Source organism: Macrotis lagotis, chromosome 2 (genome assembly GCF_037893015.1).
Source record: "Macrotis lagotis isolate mMagLag1 chromosome 2, bilby.v1.9.chrom.fasta, whole genome shotgun sequence".
Classification (NCBI taxonomy): Eukaryota; Metazoa; Chordata; class Mammalia; order Peramelemorphia; family Peramelidae; genus Macrotis; species Macrotis lagotis.
This window is the reverse complement of record NC_133659.1, coordinates 796,521-819,785: the sequence shown is the minus strand read 5'-3', so window position 1 is coordinate 819,785 and position 23,265 is coordinate 796,521. Positions and strand designations below refer to the sequence as shown.

The window sequence follows — 23,265 nt, the reverse complement described above, 5'->3', positions numbered from 1 at the left end:
TCACATAATTCTGAGAAAACAGGGCAAGCAGAAACTCTCCAGGCCTTGAAGCCCTGGGTCTCAGTTCCCTCTACTCCCCTCTACCACAAAAACCATAGCAAGGCCTCTAATTAAAAATGTTTGGGTCTTAATGATAACCTTGCTTTAGAAGTACGTGCTAGTTATTTCTGTAGGAAAAATACAAAGACACTTTGAACTTGTGCAGCCTCAGGAGATGGACATGATCTCTGAAACTAACCACAAGAAGGCAAAGGGGGTGTCCACTGTGCTCACAGTGCTGGATTTGAACAGGAAGACCCAAGTTCAAATCCAGTCTCTGCTCCTTCCCAGCTGTGTGTCCAAAAAGTTGCCTCAGGATCCCAGAATGCCTGGCACACTTTCCCCTCTTGATTATTTGCAGATTGCCTTCCCTGCTCCCTTAGACCCCTCTTGACCTGTCTCACACTGTTTCATTGACACATGAAGTGAAGTGAAGAAAGGCTGGGCTAGATGTCCTTAGAATTCCAAGGTGGACCAACCTCTCCACCATACAGAGGTGCGACCTCTACCTCTACTATTCTGTCCTGAGGCTTCTTGGGCCGAGGCAGGTCATTATCCCTATACGACAAGGATGCAGGTGGCCATCTGTAGCCCCGATCATCATACTGCCTCAACCTTCTATGTTTCCTCTCTAACACCTGCAAGGCCTACCTCCACGATAAGACTCTGAAAAGGCCCACCTGGATGCTATTTTCTGGGGCTGTGGGTGGCAGCCTCGTGGCCTGTGGCAGGGAAGCAGGAGCCCCAAACTTCCTCTCCAGAAAGACCTCTTTGGTGCAGGCATAACACCAAACCCGTAGAGTAGTGAGGTTCACGGTGAGATAGTGCTTAGTCTCCTGAAAAATTCAGGGACAAAAAACAAACCAATTAGGAATGCTCCCTGTCTATGGACTCCACAAAGACTCTGGGAACACTGACGGAAGCCCCTTTTCAGCTCACAAAGACAAGAACTTGCATCACGGACCAAACTTTTGGACAAGTCACTGGTAGAATACTGTGACCCTGGCATACAAGGCTCAGGGTGGGTAGAAAGAATCACAGACCAGTCCAGCAATTACTCAGGGCATATCCTCCTCCTCTCCCCCACCCCAGCCAGCTTGGACTGGTGCCTCCTTCCAATGGAGACACTCACAGTTGTGGCAGGGTTACCAGGGAAAACTTCAGCAGATGGAGGGAGATCAAGGCAAAAAGGAGGAGGGCAAGTAGGGGCTGCTGTGTAGTATAGACATGTTTACATCTCCCTAGATCTTCCAACAACCAGCATGGAGAATCATAAATTCCATGCTTAAAGAAAAACTAAATGGCCTTCCCAGAATCCCACAATGCTACTTGGGTCATGGTGATGCTAAGCTTAGGAATTGATCCACTAGGACCAGAAAGAACTGTCTCTGCTGGGCCTTGAGACCTCAGCACAGCTCAGCCCTGCCCACATGTGTGCAAAAAGATGTATACATACACATGGATGCCATTCCTTATGTGGAGAGTAGCCCTCCTGCACAAGACAGGGAGGAAGGGGAAGAGAGTGGGCCTTGGAATCAGGAAAACAGGGTCTAACCCATATCCCAATGCTTAGCAGCTGACCCTGAAGACTGGACCTGGGGTCCTGCAGGCTCCATACATACCAGCCTGGTTTTGTTCTTCCTGCCTCCAGAAGGCATGACCAGGAGTAATGAAGGCCAAGGAAGACAAACAGAATTGCCCAGACTGTGGCTAGTTTCCCATCCAAGGGCATCTCCCTATTTGTCAGGGTGTGGCAGACAGGTGGGATGCCCATTCCACGAAGAAACCTCAAAGGAGTCAACTTCCCCTCAGAAACCACCTTTCTCTCATAATGCATCTGATTCCAGCATTAATGGGATGATAAACCTGTAGTCAACCATCACTCAAGCATCCTGGGATTCAAGGATGATAACAGTGGCTTTCACATTCTTGCCCACACTGTTATAATAAATATTCATTTGTAAATGGGGGATGCACATACCTGAGAGTGAATAGTACTATGATCTACATAGGATTCACCACAGCCAACATATGCACATCGGTTCTGCAGAGAAACAGAAAGAGATTTATAGCCCACTAAAAAAGTGAAACTATCCCCCTACTGGGTCCCTCTAGCTCTAAATTGAAATGTGTTCCTTGAGATGAGAAAGATTAAGATTGAGATTGAGACTGAGCTAGAAAGTGTTCAGGCTTCAAGTCAACAGAGTTGATGAGTGTTTTTCTATTAGGATAAATGAACAAGAGCCACAAAAGTAGTCTACCACACATTCATTCAAAACTATTTTTATACATACGTACATATGTATAAAATAAATATTTAAATTACTATATATTTTATTGTGGGCTTTTAAATACAGTTGTCTTTACAGATTAACTTTTCTGAGCTAATCATCTCTATAAAATTTTGTCCAAAATGTTTTGGATTAGCATATAAAAACCTGAACAGACCATATCCCCCACATACCTCTAAGCAGGCCCATAAATTTGGTCCTCTGACATTACAGTCCTGACAAGTACCCTGTGAAGAGAGAGACAGCCTTTGTAGGAAATATTTCACAGTCATACATGGTTCTAAGATGTTCAAATTAAATCTTAGTGAAACAATGGGAGAAGATGGTAGGCAATTCCAGTGAAAGTCACACAACCTGAGCAGCTTCCTTGATCCTGTTTCACAGGGCTAAGGTCCAGCATGCAGGTTTTGCCCTGAAACCTTTATGCTCACAATCTGGATTAAACCCCAGAAGTGCTTCATCTAATCACTGAATTGTTTCGAACAGCAGCAGGTGTTCTCTGCCTTTGGACAAGTACCTGATAAATCTATGTTCTGATTATGAAATCCATCCTGATATGAATCAAACTTGTCTCATTGATGCTGTTACCCATAATTGTCAGGGTTATAGCTCACTGCATTGCTATTTGTATAAGTACTGAGTGCCCCTTTGCTAGAGGCAGGGCACAGACTACATATCTAATCTGCCACCTTGCTTGCAAGTCTTTTCCCTCACTTTGAAATTAATTTATGTTGGATTCCTGATTCACCTGCTCTGTTCAGCCCTCGTCACATACAGGTTAGAGGCCAGTTCAGTCCAGCTGACACTTAAGAACTGGGCCACTGGACTCTCCAGTACCAGTAGGAATGGACTGAGTGCCACTAGAGATTTATTTCTCCAGAGTTCAACTCCCTCCCAATCTGATGAGTCCTTCTAACCTTCTGACCCTTGCTCCAATCCTCCAATCCTGCTTCATCATTCTTTTTGAGAAAAATACCAGGGCTCCTCTGGTGATCTGTTTATCTTGGCTCACTCTGGTAAGGATATTCTTTTGTACACTGCACCCCTCTGTTAACTGGCTGATCTGCTATGTTGTTTTTTTTTAATACTGTACACCTCTGTAAAATTTAACTGTAGGCCTCTGGTCCCTCTGTAAAACTGGAACAGCACTCCTCAGTAACTGTGTGACTCAGTATGAATTGTGACAGCATGTTTTGTTAATGCTATCTGGGTCTGTATCTATCTTAATGTTGTGTCTGTATCTGTCTTTCTAAAACGTAAAGAGTCTGTGTCATGTTTGTGTTTTGAACTAGACTCTGTTACCTTAAAAGATTTAATATGCAGCCAGTCAGAAATACTTCTAAGGGCTATAGCCAGAGAGTTTAGAACTCTGGAAAAGATTAATGAACTTTCATACTTGAAACAATTGTCCCAGCAAGCAAGAATCAATCTGTGGGAGATTAAGTTATAAGAAAAGAGAAAAAGAAAAATTTGTAAGATACTTTTTTCAGTTTTGGCTATGTTGAAATTACAACAATAAAGTCATTAATAAGTTTGTGGAACTACTGAAAACATTTCAGCAAATTAAAGAGTCTGAAGATTAATCATTTTAAGTTTGCAGGGGACCTTCAGGTAAACTCCCTACTGAAATATCAAGTTTGGGGTACCACTCAGTAGAATTTGCTTTAAGGAAAAATAAGGATTAGATTTTAATAAAAGTTTTTAAAGTAAATGGCAAGATTAATGACTTCATTGTTCTAGGTCAATGAAGAAAGCAGCTAATTTGAAAGTAATCCCAAAGTGAATTAAAGAAAAAAGTAAATGGTTTACTCTTTATAGTAACCTATTAATTAATAATTAATATGCTGGCAAAATGTAGGGAAACTTGAATTATGTTCTGGTTGCAGAAATTTATTAGCTATGTAATCATAGCAAGTTATATTATCTCTGTTTGTTCCAGTTTCCTGATCTGTTAAGAAGGAAAATAATAATGATATGCACTTCTCAAGGTTGTCACAAGGATCAAAGTGTTATAATGACAGTAAAGTGCTCAACACAGTAACTGGTATATGCTAAGCACTACATTATTATTCTTTCTTTAATTGAATGTACCTGTTCTATAACTGATAACTCTAAAGTGGTTTTAAAATGCCAAATGTATTAAGATCAATGATTTTTTATATGGAATAATTTGGAAATGCAATTATCATCATCTAAAGTTTTGCTTCAAGTTTCAAATATATGTATATTTATTACTATATTTCTTTTTTTTAGGTGTTTTATCTTTTTTTTTGCAAGGCAAATGGGTTTAAGTGGCGTGTCCAAGGCTGCACAGCTATGTAATTATTAAGTGTTTGAGAACAGATTTGAACTCAGATACTCCTGACTCCAGGGCCAGTGCTCTATCCACTGCATCACCTAGCCAACCCAATTACTATATTTCTAAATAAAAATTTGAGACCACTGTCACATAAATACTGCTAAAAAAACAGCTTTTTAATTTGGATACTGTTACACATGAATTGGACTTTTAAAAGAATGTGATAAAAAATAGATATCTGAAAACTGTTAACTGTTTAATGAGGTTTTTTTTAATAAATCAGATAATCTATAATAGCAAATTTTTATTTGAAATTCTAAGCTATTATGAAAATCTATAGGGTGGTTTAAGGATGTAGCTTCAATGTATTAATAATTAATAACTATCTGATAGTTAATAATAATATTAATAACTATCATATATACGCTGTATGCCTGGAACCTCTGAAAAGGGGTAATTTTAATTTATCAGTAAAGAGTAACTAAAAAGTTAACTGTTATGGAAACATCAGGAAAAATAGTCAAATCCCTTAGTTGTGGTTAGTGAAATTTTGCTGTTTAAGGGAAAAAATTCCTAAGACTGTAATTAACTATCATTTGAGTTTTGATTACAGGAACTACTAAAGATGGATGTCTGAGACTGGGAAAAGCTTGGGGGACGACCTTGACACAGTCTAAATAGGCCCCTCCCGATTATTTCTCCATTGTACTATTTCCTCTCTAACCTCTATAACATCCGCGACTACATGATTGGCTTTCAGATATGACTCATGCCAATAATCAAACAGTACTAAATTTTTTTCTCCTGTTCTGATACTTGACATCATTATAACTATGGCCCTCTTTTTTCCTTTTATAAGCAAATTTCTAGAACCAATAAGTTTTGTAAGTATAATACTAAATCTATTAAATAATATATTGATACTGAAATATCCCTGAGTTACTATCACAGGATGCAAGTATGAACACCTTACAATTTTAATCTGTATTTATGATCAAATCATTAATATAGGGGTGATATCCTCAAGGGGAAAATGATTAGATAAGGTAATAAGACAAAGATGAAATGTGAAAGTTTTCTAGATAAACAGAACAGAAAATTTTGAGAAAGCAACAGGATTACACTATTTTCTCTAAGAACTATATACATATGTAAATGTTTGGTTTCCATATATATCATAGAAATTAAGGCTTTGAATATGTTTCAGTAATAAATTCTTAAAATTGGATTAAGGACTTTACACATAATTATATTGATAATGGTAAAGAAAGTATAATTATTTTAAAGTATCTGATAACTTGAAATGGCAAAAGAATTCATTTAAATGGCAAAAGAGTTCATTTTCTAATTAGAACCTCATAAATTATTAGGTATATCAGGTATAGGATTTAGATAAGGATAGAAACAGCAAATGGTATATAAACTGAAATTCTCTGAAGTTTCAAGAATGAAGGACTAAATTTAAGTGACTGCATTATATTAAATCAGAATCATCTAGGAACCTCTAGATTTGAAATCAGAGAAGCAAAGTCCTCTTTAGAGCTGTCCTGAGAATAAAGCCCATTGTCCAAAAAAAGATATATAGGATCCAGATAACTATGAGACATTTGGTACCCAAAATGTGCTGGTTAAATGGACAGTGAGAATGGATTCCTAGAATACAAGGACACTAACTGTTAATACTGGTCATAACCATTGCATTGCTCTGGTCTTTTGTGTCAAGATATTTATGTTTATGTTATCTTGGTTACTTTGGTGACATGGAAATTTCCCTTCTCAGAACAAGTCCATTATAAGCCCTCAAAGTGTTTTGATCTGTACCTGACTTAATTTAATATGCAATGAGAATAAATTATTACATTGTTTAAAATTAGTCCTATCCAAAGACTGAAACAAGGAGTTTTCTTATCTGAAAATTCCTCCTGTAGGGACCAATCAATCATTGTTTCTGAGGGCCCTTACCAGGTCCTTCTGACGATTCCCATAGCTGCCAAACTTGGAGTGTGTACTCCTGGGTGAACAGCAAAACCTTCTGGAGGCCTTGAAGTTTTCATGAACCCAGAAGCACTAAGGACAAGAAAGCTACTCCAAGATTCTAGAAGAGGGTCAATTCTACTGTCCTAGTTCTTTTCTCTTCTTCCATTTGTTATGTGCTCAGACACCAAAACCCTGATTCAAACATGTGTTGGCATTTTTCCCTCTACATTCTTGCCCCCTTTTTTGTCTGCAAGCTAACAATGGTTAAAACTTTCCTCAATAGGTCTCCTCTCAAGGAACCAATCTCCTGGGCAACATCTTGTCCTAATCAATTGGTCTCTTGTGGCATTTTGGCTAATACCTGCCACACTCTTTTACTGGCCAGAGGGTAGGGGTCCTTTTCTGATCTCCTCCCTTTGGCCAAAAGGGAGGCGTGTCAAAATATTAGAAGATAGCCAGTTTCCCAGAGATAAGGACCAACAAGCAGACTGTGCCTTGAACTTGGCATTACAACATTCCTATGCTCTCACTTTCTGGATGATCTCACCCTCTAACAAAATCAAATAACCACTGTATTACTTTGACCAGCAGCAGGTGTGTCCTCTGGGCTTGAACAAGCACCTGCTGAATGTACAGTGTGATCATGAAGCTCTCTAAGAATCAATCTTTCTCACTATTGCTGTTGTCCCTCCTGGTCAGGGCTTCTAGCTCACTGGTATACCTCATTGGTGTAAATCCTGCTACAAATATATTCTCTGATGATTAAATCATTTCTAAAATCCTTTCAGACTTACAAGTTGACAATGCTTGATCACATACACAGTCCATTTTGTGGTGAATCTGATGCCATGAAAAGGGGACCATCTTCTAATTCCACCATGTGACTGGCCACATTTCAACATCAGCACAGGGATAGGTTTAAGGTCCCCTTTAACACCAAATTTTCTGAGTTTAGCAATAGGGACCATTAGGGTCCTTCCTTAGAGTAACTAAGACATGATATACCTTTTGGTATCCTGCAGTGCAACAAATAGCAGCCTCACGGAATAATAACAACAAAAACAATTGTCAGCACTCATTAAGCATCAACATATGTCAGCATTGCTAAACTCTTTTCAGTTCTTATCTCATTCAATCCTTACAATCATGCTGGGAGGGAATCACAGCTGAGGAAAATGTGGCCTCTGAACTACCTATAATGTTACATCATGAATTAGAGTTGTCAACATGCTTTCTTCCCGATACATCATCTCCAAGTGGTTTGGAAGGTTCAGGTATCAGAGCAATGCCTCATTGGTACCTCAATTGTTTCCACCATGCCATTCTCAGTTTTCTTCCTGCTATTGGCTAAACTCAAGGGCCCCTGGGCTCCAAGAGCAGCTGCAGCCCCTTCAAGGTGGCCCCAAAGTATGCTGGCAGTGGATACACTCAGAAGACATCTGAGTTGTCCTTTCCTCTTCCCCCTTCTCTTCCTCATGACTCCTACCATAACCCTTTGGGAGGAGGACAGAATGGCCATCTATCTCATCCTCATCCACCCTACCTTGGGCCACCTCTCTGGCTTCCAGAGCTGTTGGAACACTCTGGGTCTGTGATCCTTCCAGAGTAGCATCTTTCTAAGAGAGGCCCTCACAGAGGCAGCCTCCATCCCCATTCTGCATCACCTCTCAGTTCATAAGAGGGTTAGGATCCTGCACATATATGGGCAGGGCCTCTTCTCTTTCCTAGCCTTTGTAAAAATGATAGAAAATCAGATTCATTTACACACACACACACCATGAGTAAAATGACATTTGATATAAAAAGCATATATATCTAATTCTAACAAAAATCACCTGACTTTATTTTCATCCTGTTAAAATCAGTATATTGAGGCTTGATTTTTCTTGAAACTCAAAAGCCATTTCCAAGATGCGTTTGACCACAGAGTCATATACCTATGGTTCTGTCTTAGAAGACTATCAATGGGAAAAATAATTAAATCATCATGTATACCATCAAGTTTTGTCTACACACTTGGTCATTTGCAATAAGTTTTGAAGCAAACAGATTTAAGGCAAATTCTGAAGTCACAAAAATGTATAACTTACAAGAGATTTTTGTATCAAATTTTCTTTTGTTATTTCACCAACTGACTCCAAATGTGGACAGTCACTGCTGAGTGCCGGCATTTTAACGGTTGGCATTTCTTTAAATCCTGGAACTTTCAGGGCAAGATAATATCTATATGAAAGAAATAAAGAAAACCCACACAAAACAAATTAGGGAGCTATCTCATGATCATAGCATGCAATAGCATAATAAAACAAACCACAGATAGTAAACCAAATGAAAACTCATTGAAATTCACACTACATTTAACAAAAAAATTTTCCATTTTGTTATCTGTGATCCTCTCTGTTCAAGCAATTTGAATTTAAAAGACATGGTTGTCCTTCATTCTCGAAGAGGACCATGAAATCAGGAAGGTGATGCCATGACAAGCACATGAATTGGATTTGCATAAGGGGTAGTGTGCTAAGTCACCAGCCTCACTTTCTCCTCCAGAGCCCTCTGGGTCCAGTGGCCAGATAAGAATCAGGGCTGGAGATGGCTCAGAATGCAAGGCAGCAGTCAAGGTGAAGTGACTTGCCCAAGACCACACAACTAATAAATATCTGGGGCTGGATTTGAACTCCTGTAGGCCAGTGTTCTATCTACTGCACCAGAAGATTGACATAAGGGCAAGTAACCCATCACCAATGAATATTTATTAAGCTTCTCTACATGTGTCAGGCATTATGAAAAGTCAAAATGTGACTGCCCTTTAGCAGCCTATAATGCTCTCAAGACAAGAGAGATAAATCCATGGTCACTTTTGGAAGCTCTGGGAAGGTCTCTTGGAGGAAGTGGCACATGAGCTGAATTGAAAGGCAAGGAGTTCTGAAAGAAAGACATAAAGAGGGGGAGTGCTTTCCACATAGTCTGTGTTAAAGAAAGGGGAAGAATGCTAAGATGGATATACCCAAAGCTGTGTCAAGGGAAAGTATATAGAGCAAGGGAAGCGAGTCAGATTTTGAAAGACTTTAGATACTGAACTATTTTCTTTTTTTAGGCTTTTGCAAGGCAAATGGAGTTAAGTGGCTTGCCCGAGGCCACACAGCTAGATGATTATTAAGCGTCTGAGACCGGATTTGAGCCCAAGTACTCCTGATTCCACGGCCGGTGCTTTATCCACTGCGCCACCAATCCACCCCCACTAAACTATTTTTGATCTTAGAAGAAGCTTCAGCATTTCATTTACAGTCATTTATTGCCAGGTAGAAAGAGAAATTCCACCTAAAATAACTGCAGATGCCAAGACAAACCCAAGAACTCTATGACCATAATGATAAAATTCAAATAAAGTCAGAGATAAACAATTGGAAAAATGTTCAATGCTCCTGGGATAGGAACTAGGTGGCACAGTGCACAGAATCAAAAAGACCCAAATTCAGCCTTAGACACTGTGATCCTGGGCAAGTCACTCAAGCCTGAATGCCTCACCAAAAAAAAAAAACCCCATAAATAAAGAAAATGTTAAATACCTACAGGGAGGTTGAACTATTACAACAAAATGACAATTCTACTCAGTGCCATACCACTCAGATCACCAAAAAATTATTTTATAAAGTTGTGAAAAAATCAAAACTAAATTCATTTGGAAAACAAAAGGTTCATAGTCAAGGGGATTAATGAAAACAAACATGAAGAAAGATGGCATAGTCATAGCAGATCTAAATCTATATTATGATTATCAGAACAATCTAGTATTGGCTAAGAAACAGAGTAGCAAATCAATGGACTAGATTAGGGTGGTCCAAAACACTGCCTGTAGATTCCACGTAGCTTGTAGTGCAATTTTATGTGGCCCACCTATAGGTTTTAATTTTCACAAGTGAAAAAATAATTTGTATGGAATGTATATTTGATTTTTAAAATCCATTACTAATAAAATCTCGATGTTAAATTTTCTTTGGTGCTTTTTAAAATTTTATTTATTTAAGGCAAGGGGATTAAGTGATTCGCCCAAGGTCACACAGCTAGACAATTACTGTCTGAGGCCGAATTTGAACTCAGGTCCTCCTGACTCCAGGGCCAATGCTCTATCCACTGCACCACCTAGCTGCCCCCTCTTTGGTGTTTTTAAGCAGAACAACGGACAGAACATATCACAAGGAATTTTCAATCGATCTGTGGGATGTGTTCTAGTCAGTATGCATCTATGTTTATACTGCTGCATTGTCACATTATTTTGTTTTTGCTTTTGTGCTTTGCATTTTTGTCTGTCATGTTGATGATGCTTGTTCCCTCACATTCTAAGAAGTTAAAAGTACTCTGACTTTTTGTAGTATTTACTAAACCTAACTAAGGTTAAGACTACAAATTAACTACTATACTAGTACACTGTATTTTTTCATTCTGGGGGCAGCTCTTGAATAATTATTTTAATGTAGTCCTAAGATAACGTAAGCTTGAACAGCCCTGGACTAGATAGATTTAGTAATCTAACTTTTAAACTCAGAGACCCCAGCTTTGGGGACAAGAACTTTGGCAAAAATTATATTCAGATCAGTATCTCACACCATATCCCAAGATATGCTCCTGAAATGGGTATCTCATTTAAACATAGAGGTTGGGGGGGCGGCTAGGTGGCCTAATGGATAAAGCACTGGCCCTGGAGTCAGGAGGACCTGGGTTCAAATCCGGTCTCAGACAATAATAACCTAGCTGTGTGGCCTCGGGCAAGCCACTTAACCCCATCTGCCTTACAAAAAAACCTATATGGATAGGAGAAAAAGTTTATAACCAAACAAGTGAAAAGAGTGCATTACAGGATGCAAAATGGGAAATTTTAATTACATTAAATTCAAAACAGTTTGACCAAACAAAATCAATGCAGCCAAGACTAAAAGGAAAGTAGGAAATGGGGGGGTTATTTTTATAAGGAGTTTCTTTGATAAAGACTTCATTTCTCAATAATATAGAGAACTAAGTCAAATTTAGAAAAACATGAGTCATTCTCCTATCAATAAATGGTCAAAGGATATGAACAGGCCATTTGCAGATGAAGACATGAAAGCTATCTACAGTCAGTCATATTAAAAATCTTCTAGATCACCAATAATTAGAGAAATGCAAGGGGCGGCTAGGTGGCGCAGTGGACAGAGCACCAGCCCTGGAAAAGAAAAGAAATACTCTATAAGTTTGAGGGGTTTCAGAAAAACCTGGAAAAACTTAAATCTACTGGTGCAAAGTGAAGTGAGTAGAACCAGGAGACCAATGTATACACTAAAAAGCAATATTACATACAATGACCAATTGTAATATAATGATCTAAAACATTTCCAAGAGACTCATAAGGAAAAATGTTATCTACTTCCACAGGAAAAGCTGAGAGAATATAATGCAGGCTTTTTTTTAACTTTCTTTTTCTTATTTTAAGGGGTCTATGTATTTTTTTAAGTGCACATGGAAAGATTTTGCATGGTGGTACATGTATAATCTATATCAAATGGCTTGACTTCTCCAGAGAATACTAAAATTATTTTTACATGTAATTGGGAATATATGTGAGAGGGGATGTTATTTACCTGCACTTTAGGAGAATCACTTTGGTGGGAGCTCCATGGACTGAAGGGGAGCACAAAAGACTTCAGGAGGAAAGTCAATTAGAGGGCTATTACTTAGGAGCGGTCTGAACTAGAGGGGTCATTCAATGTGAAGGGAAAATACACAGCATTTAGCAACCAACTAGATCTGTGGGGTTAAGGAGAGAAGACAAATACAGATAAAAAAGGAACATGAAAAGATCAATATATTTTACAGGATAAAGATGATAAGTTCAGTCCTAGCTATGTCAAGTTAGAAACTCTTTCATTCATTAGGTAGGAACTGATGTGGGCCTTAAGCTCAAGAAAGAGAGAGAGGTTGTTCATTCTCATCAGAAATGGCTCAAAGAGGAAATAACATACACACTTAAATGGGTATAGAAATCTATCTTACCCTAGAGAAAAATGAGAAGGGATGGGATAAGGGGGAATAGGGAGAAGGAAGGTAATAGAAGGAAGATTGTGGGAGAGGGTATTCAGATACATCACACTTTTGGACAGGGCCAAAATGAAAGGGGAGAGAGAGAACAGAATAAATGAGAGTGGGGAGGAACAGAATGGAGGGGAAATATAACTAGTAATAGTGTCTGTGGGAAAAGATATCAAAGCAACTTCTCTGAGTGACTTATGATAAAGGCAACTCATCCCAGAGACAGAGCCACAGGAATTGAACACAGACTAAAGTACACTTTTTTCCCTCTCTCTCACACTGTCTCTATCTTTTTTTTGTGGGGAGGGGAGCTTGATTACTTTCACAATTGTAATAATATAAAATAAACTATGAAAGGAAAAAAGGGGGGGTGTTGGACAAGGAGATCTGGGAAGTGATGCCTCATGTGAGAGTTCCAAATTTGTGATTTGTGTTTATTTAATCTCTAACCTTTAGGTCGTAAATTATAATTGTGCAATAAAATCTAATTATATCAATCAACTTTTTCTTTTAGTTCATAGTCATCCTTTTAAATGCTTTTGCACATGGCATAAAATAAGAATTTTCCAAACTATGATTTAAAAACAATTATTACTTATTCAACATGAACTGAATTTTCCTAAATTCTGTTCATCATGCAAACTTAGATTCCCAATGGCTGGCTCTGCTTTGCTCATCAAGAAGTAGCCTGAGGGGCAACTAGGTGGGGCAGTGGATAGAGTAAGGGCCCTAGAGTCAGGATGACTGGAGTTGAAATCCAACCTCAGACACTTAATAATTGCCTAGCTGTGTGACCTTGGGCAAGTCACTTTAACCTCATTGCCCTGCAAAAAAAAAGCCAAAAAAAACCTGTGTTCAATAAGATCAATCTTAGCTTTGTTGGTCAAAAGATGTTGGGCTTAGGTATTATGGACCCTACAGGCTGTGGTGGACAGCTGCAGCTGAAAGGAAAGGTGATGCCCACTTACCAGCTCAGTTCTCAGAGCTGGAGACTGGACTGTAAACCCTAAGGTCTTGGCCTCTTCTAAATCCCCATTATAAGGTTCACTTCTACCTATGGGAAGAAGCCAATGAAAATGAGATGAGAAGGCTGTAGACATCTGTGATCATTCGGAAACTCATTTCATTCACTTTCTAGCCCAAGAAAAAATTATTAAAAATCTTCCTTGTTTTATTTTATTGCCTTACTCTGCCCTTCAGTTGCCCCCTCCTGCCCCGAAAATTGTCTCTTGTGATAAAAAAATTAAGAGGAAAAAAAGTAGCTCCCCAAAATCCACTATGTCCATTTAAACAGTTCTATTTGCCATCCAGGAATGTGGAGAACAGCCACCCTGCTGCCCCTGAGAGTTCCCTGGAAAATATTTTGAGCATCACTCTTTTTCACATAGTAAACCTATGAGATCTCATGTGTCCACAAATGCTAGAGACAGATAAAGGTATAGAAGCCTGGGCCCTTCAATTAATACTCCTGGGGCCATGCTTATACATTGGAGGAAATTAAGCTTTTTTTTAACTGTTTCAGGTTTATTTTAACTATAAGTCCATGACATATTCAAGCACCTGGATGATGCTATCAGATTCACATGAGGATGACTAACTATACAAATTGATGAGAAATAAAGGCTGTGATATAGTGACACACTTGATCTCAACATTAAGAAAGACACATAAATCAGTATCAATTATACTGATTTTTAGATAGCCAGTCTTGTGCCCAGACTACAGATCTAGAAGGTCAAATGCCCACATGTAAGTAATGGGATTCAGGGATGGCTTCTGACAATCAAGCTTTTATGAGTTGATCCCAAGAAGGAAATGGGAAAAGACTGGAGAAAGGTCAACCACACCCTAGATAAATTTTTCTTTACAAGACTGATGGGCAAAGAAATACATTAATACTATGAAGGAAAAAGTGGAAATGAAGTGAGAGTTCCCTTGCCAGCAGGGCCATTTGGGGGTCAGCCCCCTCCTGGCCCTCTAAAGGTCTCGGGGCATAGGCCATTATCAGTCATTATGCAGTTCCACAACACAAAACTACTATGGAACTACCCTACCTCAGGCTGCTTTCCCATACAGACTCCTTCAATAATCCCCTTCCCCTCAAAGCCTTCAAATTCATTCCCAGGGAACATTTCCCAAACCCTTCTCAGGATTCACTCTCCAGACTGCAGGCACTGTGGAGTTACAGGCCTGGCTGAGGTCACGGGATCCCAGGATCCCACCTGAAAGGAACCTCACCAGCACATGCCCACACAGGGTCCAACACACCCCTTTGGAGAGCCTCTTAGTTTTTCTGTCTCTCAGACCTCCTTGTCAAGAATGAGAGGTCCTGGGGGCCCAAGGTGGCCTTCTGCTTCTTTGGCCCTTGGCACAGTGACAGGCACATGGTAAAGGCTTAATAAATGGTTACTAACTGACTCACCTTTTTTGAAATGACACTGAAAGAAAATGTTCCATTTCCATTCAGGGAGCAAAAATAAAGTACTCATTTTCTCATCCAAGTTCTGGATTTCCTAAAAACAAACAAGATCCCAGGAACCCGACTCTAGGGACAAACAAAACCAATCCTTTCTCTCTTCCACATGAAAGGCATTCAGGCATTGGGCAGGATCAACAACTCGGCTCCTTCCCCTGACTCCTATGAGCCTGGCACTGCCCATTCTGGAGGCTGCCCTCTTCTGATTTCAGTAGTATTTCGATAGCATCTACTCGATGCCCCTGGGCCCTGAGTGTACAAGAGTCAAAACCAAATGGTTTCTGGTTTCAAAAAACTGACCATGGGAGCAGAGGGAGAAGAATCAACTGTTTTCCTACAAAATATAGAAAAAGCCATTTCAAGGGAGCAGGACCATGGAGGGGAAGAGCACAGAAGGCTCTGAGCTGTGGCTATGGCCCAACCAGAGGACAGACAACTGGCCTTTCACCTGCTTGTGTCTGGAGCTGATTCCTGGGGAGTGCTTAAAGACTTATGCTTCCAAGCTCCTGGTATCTGTGAAGTTAATGGCAGAGTCACAGGCATGACTCCTTTCTGAAAGTCTAAATGCCTGCAGAGAGGTCCCATTCCTGGTCACTGACAATGAGAAGGCAGAAATTCTATTACAAGGGTGATGACTGTTTAGAAAAACTGGGTTTGTGAACAAAAGCCTAACTTTAGAAAAGTTCAAGGGTTGAAAATGTTACAGGGGCCAGGCTGGCCTCTGAAGTCAGCCTCCCCTCAGGCCACCTTCCTCTGCACATCTCAGACTGACTCAGAACTTCAGCCAGGCTTGTGTCCTTTCTTCATCATCAGGGAGGTGAGGTCATGACATGCAAGTGAACTGGATTTGAGTGGGGGGAGAGGGTTGCTGTGCTCAGTCCCCAGCCTCACTTTCTCCTCCATCATCTGGGTCCAGTGGCCAGATAGGAATCAAGACAATTGCAGATAGCCCTGGATGCAAGGAGAGCAGGGGGAAGTGATTTCCCCAAGGTCCCACAGCTCATAAATGGCTAAGTGTCTGAGGCTGGATTTGAACTCCTGAGCCCAAGGCCAGGGGGTTTTATTCACTGGTGACCTAGGTGCTATCCTCAAAGCCCTGTAGATGCTGACAGTGTGGCTACAGTGCCCTTTGTCAAAAGGGAAGTAATTTTTCAAACTATCTTCCTGATCTCCGTCATCTTTGTCACTGGGTAAAAGGGTGCAACTCCAGGGTATCTCCCCTAGGCTAATTACAAACTCAGGAAGACCAGAATCAGAATGTTGGAAGACCTGCCCCACCTTCTTGACTATATAAGACACTTCCATCCACTTTAAAAATTTTATTTTAAAATTTGGAAAATGCCTTGGACAGAAAGAGACTTGAAAGTGCTGCACTGTGTTCAAAAATATTTATAACAGCTCTTGTTATTAGTGGTGGAAATTGAAAGGATGCCCTTCAACTGGGGAATGACTGAACAAGTTATGCTATGTGAATGTTAAGAAATACTATTTTTCTAAAAGAAACAATGAATGGTTGGACTTTAGAGAAGAACAGAAAGAATTACAGGAGCTGATGCTGAGCAGAAGGGGCAGAACCAAGAGAACACTGTGTACATTAACAACATCACTTTGAGTTATCAACTGGAACAGATGCAGCTCCTCTCAGCAGTTCAGAGAGCTAGGACAGGAACCATGGGAGATGTGTTATGGACAATGCCATCCACACCTGGGGGAGGGGGACGACAAAAAACAGAAACAAAAACACAATGAATGGATACTGTGTTCACTTTGTTAAAAACTTTTCTATGTTTTTCCATCCTATCCCAAGATTTTCTTTCCTCATACAAAAAATGACTAATATGTGGGCATGTTGAACATAGTGCCCATGTACAACTTTCACTGGACTGTTTGCCTGTTGGGAGAGATGGAAAAGGATGGCGACGGAAAAATATGCAAGTGGATGAATGTAGAAAGGCTTTCGTGACATACAGATGGTAAAATAAAAATATCAAAAAATAAATTAAAATGTGCTGTGTTGCTTTGTGTTTATCATAATTTGACTGTGATTCGAATATCTGAAATTTGAAATCTAAAAGTTTTGTAATTTGATTTTTAAGATAACTTAAAATATACATGTGTATGTGTATATGTGTTTACATATGTATATGTGTATGTTACATTTCAGAATTGTAATTCAAAAGCTATATCATGAAATCTTTCTGGAAGTGTAAAACACAGATCTGAAATGGGTTAGGATATGCTTATGTTTGCAGTAGACTGAATCTTATCATCATGAAAGTGTGCATAGTATTGGTTTGATGAGCTCTCAGGAGTAATCAAACTTTTGATTTCAGAATAAAAGCTGAAAGCTGAAAATCCTATTCTGATCTTAACTGTTTTTGTTTACACACACACACACATAAAACTTAAAATGCTAAATTGTTAATCTAAGAGTTTATCTTGCATAACCTTTGGAAAAAATAAGATCCATGGACAACTGAGTTCATTTCTTAGCCTAGTCTAAATGAAAAGAAAATTCTAAACCATGAATTACTTCTTTTATTTGTTTGGTTCTTAGATTTAATTGCTTAAAAAGACTAATTTAAAATTATTGGGCAATAGCAGATTATCATGTAATTTAGGATGTCATTATTTTCAAGATTTCATGGTCTAGCTCTATGCTAGAGCATTTTAAAGATATAGTAATTTTACTTCTGTGAGAAACTGCACAAAGATCTTTCCCTTTGTAAATCAAGTTTAAACTAATAAAAAGATTTCAAGATAAAAATCTGTAGGAAGGTTTTTCAAGCTAGCCACACTTTGTTTCAGCAGGAAAAGAAATTTTTCTAAGGTCGAAAAGGTAGTTTGTGAACTACAATTCACCATGTGCATGGAATGTTAGTCAGCTAAGTATATTCAGAGATGGATGGTCTGTGGTCAATTTTAACACCTTTTTTTCTTTTAATATGTTTAAAGGGGAATCCATTTTCAGCTAAATTTTTTTAAACATGGGTAAAAGATTAAAACTGTTCTTTTAAATCACCTACTAAATACACTGTTCTAAAAATAATTATCAAATTTCCATGATACAACCTCAAGTTTATTAGAAAAAAATTAATTTTTAATTTTTGTAATAGAAACCTTATTATTATAGAAGTTAATTTTTGTTAGTGGAACAGCATCTTCCAAATTGGGGGGGGATGATAATGCGAAGGATAAAACTGCATCTTTTAAAACTAGATTGAACAAAACTGGTCTGATTCTCAAATTTTCTATTTTTAACTAAGATTTCTGTATGAAATTAGCAAATCAAATTGTAATTTCCATGATCTAAGAGGTTCCAAAATCATAATTTTTGACCTGATAAAAATTTGAGTTGAGATATTTCTTTTACTAAAAAGGAATATGTCTACAAATAACCTAAATGTACTTGGAAAAGCTTGGTCTTTAACAGAATCCAAAGATTTAGAAATAAGTACATTAGATGGCTCCAGAATAAAGAGATGGACCAGAATTTTATGTTATTGTTCACTTTCTCCCTCTTAAACTTAATTGTACAGGTTGTTTAAACAAAAGGGACTACACTCTTTTGATCTTTGTAACTTGCCCTTTGACTCTGTAAATGCATCATCCATCCTTATACCTCCCAATGGACAGACCTTATGTTAAGTTGCCTGCCTATTCTTCTAGCAACCCAAAGTCTCCAAAAGATGCTATCTCTCCCTCCAATATAGCCCTCATTTTTTCTTCTCCTTAGTTGATCTCTGACATAATAATAGCATTTTTTATCAAAATGAAGGAATGTCAAAGTATATTAAGTTTCTTATTACTGATAAAAGACTGATTTCTTTGGATGGTATTCAGCCTTCAAGTGTCAGTCACCTTTGCCACTAGGTAAAAAGTCAAAACTTGTGGCTATCTTCCTCTATGTTAACTATAAACTCAGGAAGACAAATGGTCAGGTGGCTGGAAAATTTGTCCTGCCCTAAGTCAGGAAGACACAACAAGTCATCAGATAGTATTGGAGAAGGATGAAAGCTTTTGACAAGCAACAGACAATTTAACAGATGGACCTTCCAGGAAGGTTAAAAATTTCTTCCTTCCCTCTCTGTTGGAGAAATCATCTTGGACAGCCGGTCTTCCCCTATAGGTTTACGAGCCATCTTGGCTTATGGTAAATCCTAGAGAATAAAACTTCATGTCTAACCTCTATTTTCTGCTATTTTTTTAGCCCATATTCTTAAGGTTTGGTTGGTTGATTCTTGTCCCTCATTATCAAAGAAGATCAAAATGACATCACTACATTTGAGACAAATGACAGCATGTCCGATTGTGGTGGATCAGACCAATACGAGCTCAAATTGCTCTACCCCAGGTTGGGCACAAATGGTTCATGTATTTTTAAGGGTTACACCCTTATTATTATGCCCCAGGGAACAGTGAGAAGGCCAGAATTTTGACTGGAACTTTAAAACACATGTGAAATCAGTCTAAAGAAGGAGACAGAGTCAGACGATACCCAGCAGAGATGTGGGTACTTTCTCCTAATGATGAAAGATAACCACTGAGGCTTCTGAAAAGCCCCACAAAGTCATTTTTTGGATGGTTCTAATTGTTAGCCAGACCTCCCCTTCTCAGGCAACCCTTCAAGAAGCTTCTCAAACCACCACCCCAGATAACTGGAAAGGGGGCAGGCAAGTCTGAGATCTCCAACCCCTGGACCCCATCCCCCAAATTATGCCATCCTGAGTTCAAATAGGTGAGAACTAGAGTGGGCAAAATACAGGAATGAGCATTAGTCCTTAGCTGTGACATGCACACTCCATACATGAAAGCAGAATCTCATTGCAATCTATAGAGTGATTTAGGGTGATCCCATTGCTCACAGTCCCCCCTGTTTTGCCTCTGTTGCTTCTCATTAGGGCAGAAACTTCAAAAGTCTGAGCAAATATACCTTGAAACTTAGTGTGATCCACCCAGGGCAATGGCATGAGGTGGAGAACTCCAGAAGAAAGGAAGGAAAATTTCATTTTCAGCATAATGAATAAAAAATGGTCCCTGATTGGTCCTAAAGTCACCAGTCATCAAAGAAGGCCATTTGCTTGATCACACCAAGAGACAGGTAAGTCTATCCATCCACAATCCCACACAGGGCCACTCTTACCTCTGTTCCACTTAGCTACCTCCAAAATCAGCTTTTGTTTTGTGGAGAAATTTTCTTGGATCGTTGTCTTGATTAGAGGGCCATTTCACAGTGGGTCTTAAAATGTTGCTGTTGGGGCAGCTAGATTGCACAGTGAAAAGAGCACCAGTCCTGAAGTCAGGAATTCCAGAATTCAAATCTGACCTCAAACTCTTATGAGAACAACTTTACAAAAGAATCTTTATTAAAATTTGACAATTTGAAATGGTCACCTGGACTTTGGTTCAGTCTATCCTGCACAGGGGACAAATATGTTCCAAAAGTACAACTAATCTGACAGTTAAAAGGAAATAAACCCTTAAAATATGGGAGAAGAATTAAATACAAATTAACAGATGTTTCTTTTTTCTTGAAGATCTGCAAAATGGGAAGAGCTTCATTAAGTTACTAGGAATTGTTCCAAAGCTCTATAAATTGGAAAAATGCACACTAAACCATATCTTACTACTAACATGTATCAAAGTAGAAGTTTCTCAAAACTATATTCCTGGTAAATAGACCATTTCTGTATAGTCCTCAGGCTTCAAATCTCAAGCACTTTTGTCACCGAGTAAGAAGTCCACATCTGTCAAAGTCTCCTCCAGATTCATTACAAACTCAGGAAGACAAATGATTAGAGAGCTGGAAAACTTGTCCTGCCCTCATGTTTCAAATCCAACCTTCATTGTCAGGCCACCAAGAACATTAAAGATCTCTCCCAGTCTTTGTTTTTGGATAAATATTCCGCTCTCTCTTATGTTGTGGATATTCTTGGACAGTGTACACTGCCTCCAATACAGGTTTACAGTAAATCCTAAAGAATAAAACTTTAGGTCAAGCCTGTATTTTCTGTTGTGCTATCTTAACCCTATATTTTTAAGGTTTACACCTGCCATCCACTACACTGGCAAAGGTGGTTTAAAATGATAAAAGATAATGCTGGCAGAGACAGACATTGACACAATCAATATGACAACAGATTCCAATATGAGCACAAGACCCCAGAGGAAAGAGAAATAGAGAAAAGCCCGAGTGTGGTCCATCAATCCAGAACAGCTGGGATGGCCTGGGCCAGATTTCTGGAGAGATCTGCATCCAAGCCGGCATGGAATCCTCATCCTAGGGCCAGGCTGGGCTGAGAGGGAGGAGGGAGGACCTACCAGCAACCCTGCCACAGACAGATTGCTTTACACCTCCCTGTGGGCAGGTTTTTGTTGCTGCTGTCATTTTAAGTGCAAAGAAATGACCTCTAAGGAGAGGCTGGGTTTGGGGCCTCCAGTTTTTTTGCCTTCAACTGGGATGGGATAAAACAAAAGCTGATTGTGGAGGTAGCTAAGTGGAACAGAGGTAAGGGTGGCCCTGTCCTGACCAGGTCCTCCGACTCCTGGCCCAACCCTCTAAGAGCTACAGCACCCCTTGGCGGTCCCAAGTCCATGCTTTCACTGAGCTTTCCTCCAGAAAGGAGGCCAACTGGATTGGCTGGAAAATGCTCCTAAAGAGCTTTGAGTTGTTTCTTAGGGGAAGAATTGTGGCTCCAGACCACTGACAGGCCTGGGGAGTTTCCAGGATTGACCTCTAATTCAAGTTTATAGAAACATTGCTCTAAATTGCTTTTCCCTGACTGGTATAAGCAGAGACTGGAGAATGAGAACCTGGGGCACAGGTTCATCACCAGCCAGGTGTCAGGATCCTTCCCCAACCCTCCACTTCCCCACTTTCTCAGGTATAAATAATCTCATCTATCTTGCACAGGCTATAGTAAAGGCCCCATGTTTGAAGCTACCTGGACAGAGGTTGCCTTCTGATCCCCTATTTCCTCCCCTTCCCTGTTCCATTCTTTTCCTTTTTCTATCCTTTGTATATGGAAATGTTCCCTTATTAAACTTGAAAATTAAAAAAAACCCTATTCTTATTACCAAAATTGTCTTTCATGGCTTCAGAAAAACCTGAAGACTTGTATGAATCCATGGAAACTGGAATGTGCAGACCCAGAGCACGTGCACAATACTAAGTTTTTTGTCACATCAAGGAGGTGATGCCATGACAGGTAGCAGAAATGGATTTGAGCCAAAGGGGCTGTGCCAAGTCCTCAGCCTCACTTTCTCTTTCAGGGCCATCTGGGTCCGGTGACCAGATAGGAATTGGGATGACTAGAGTCGGCCCAGGACACCAGGCGGTCAGGATGAAGTGACTTGCCCACAGTCACATAGCGATTAAGAGTCTGAGGCCAGAACTCTGGAATTCCTGACTTCAGGACCGTGCTCTTTTCACCGTGCAATCTAGCTGCCCCGAAAGCAACATTATAAGACCCACTGCGAAGCGGCCCTCTAATCGAGAGAATGACCCGAGAAAATTCCAAAGGACCCAGGATGGGAAATGCTCTCCCCTTCTGGAGAGAAACCTGCTGAACTTGTGAGTGCAGACTGAAGCAGCTTTATTTTTCCTGGGGAAAGAGGGGATGTTTTAACCTTTGCAGCGTGGCTAATATGAAAATATCTTTTGCATGAGCTCAGTGTCTATTCAAAATAACATTACTTGCCTTTTCAAAGAGGAAGGAGGGCCAGGAGAGAAAGAGAATTTAGAATTCAACTAAAAATGTTAAAAAAATTCACATGTAATTGGGAAGTATTTGGTGAAAAAAAATCAAAATTTTTGTAAAAATCCAAAACCATTTTCCTCCGTATCAGACCTCCCTGGAAAGCCTTCTTTGTTGAGGGGAGGGGGGCAATTCTTCTTTCTCGTAGCGTCTGTGGCATTCCTTTCTGTGCTGCACCTGCCGGAGCGGCTGGCCTGCGGCCTGGGCGGCCTGGCAGCAGCGGGCACCGCTCAGGCTTCTTTGTGCAAGGCGGGAAAGGGGCCGCGGCTGGGCTCGCCTGGTGCCCGCGGCGCCTGGGCTCGCCTGGTGCCCGCGGCTGGGCTCGCCTGGTGCCCGCGGCGCCTGGGCTCGCCTGGTGCCCGCGGC

The 23,265-nt window shown here is 39.9% G+C and overlaps 1 protein-coding gene across 10 annotated transcripts in view; it reads right to left on the bottom strand.

Annotated features, from left to right (window-relative positions):
* USP33 (ubiquitin specific peptidase 33) overlaps positions 1-23,265 on the bottom strand; it is a 76,437-nt gene that overhangs the window by 33,474 nt on the left and 19,698 nt on the right. For 6 of the 10 annotated variants that reach the window (XM_074221122.1, XM_074221123.1, XM_074221125.1 and 3 more), the window contains 4 exons: positions 8,697-8,829; positions 2,504-2,557; positions 2,021-2,083; positions 720-875 (listed from right to left, as the gene is read on the bottom strand). In XM_074221122.1, the coding sequence (XP_074077223.1) occupies positions 720-875; positions 2,021-2,083; positions 2,504-2,557; positions 8,697-8,829 (406 nt within the window). Of the gene's footprint in view, positions 1-719; positions 876-2,020; positions 2,084-2,503; positions 2,558-8,696; positions 8,830-12,218; positions 23,089-23,265 lie in introns of those variants that run through there. The other 4 variants (XM_074221131.1, XM_074221129.1, XM_074221128.1 and 1 more) reach the window with 4 other exon arrangements.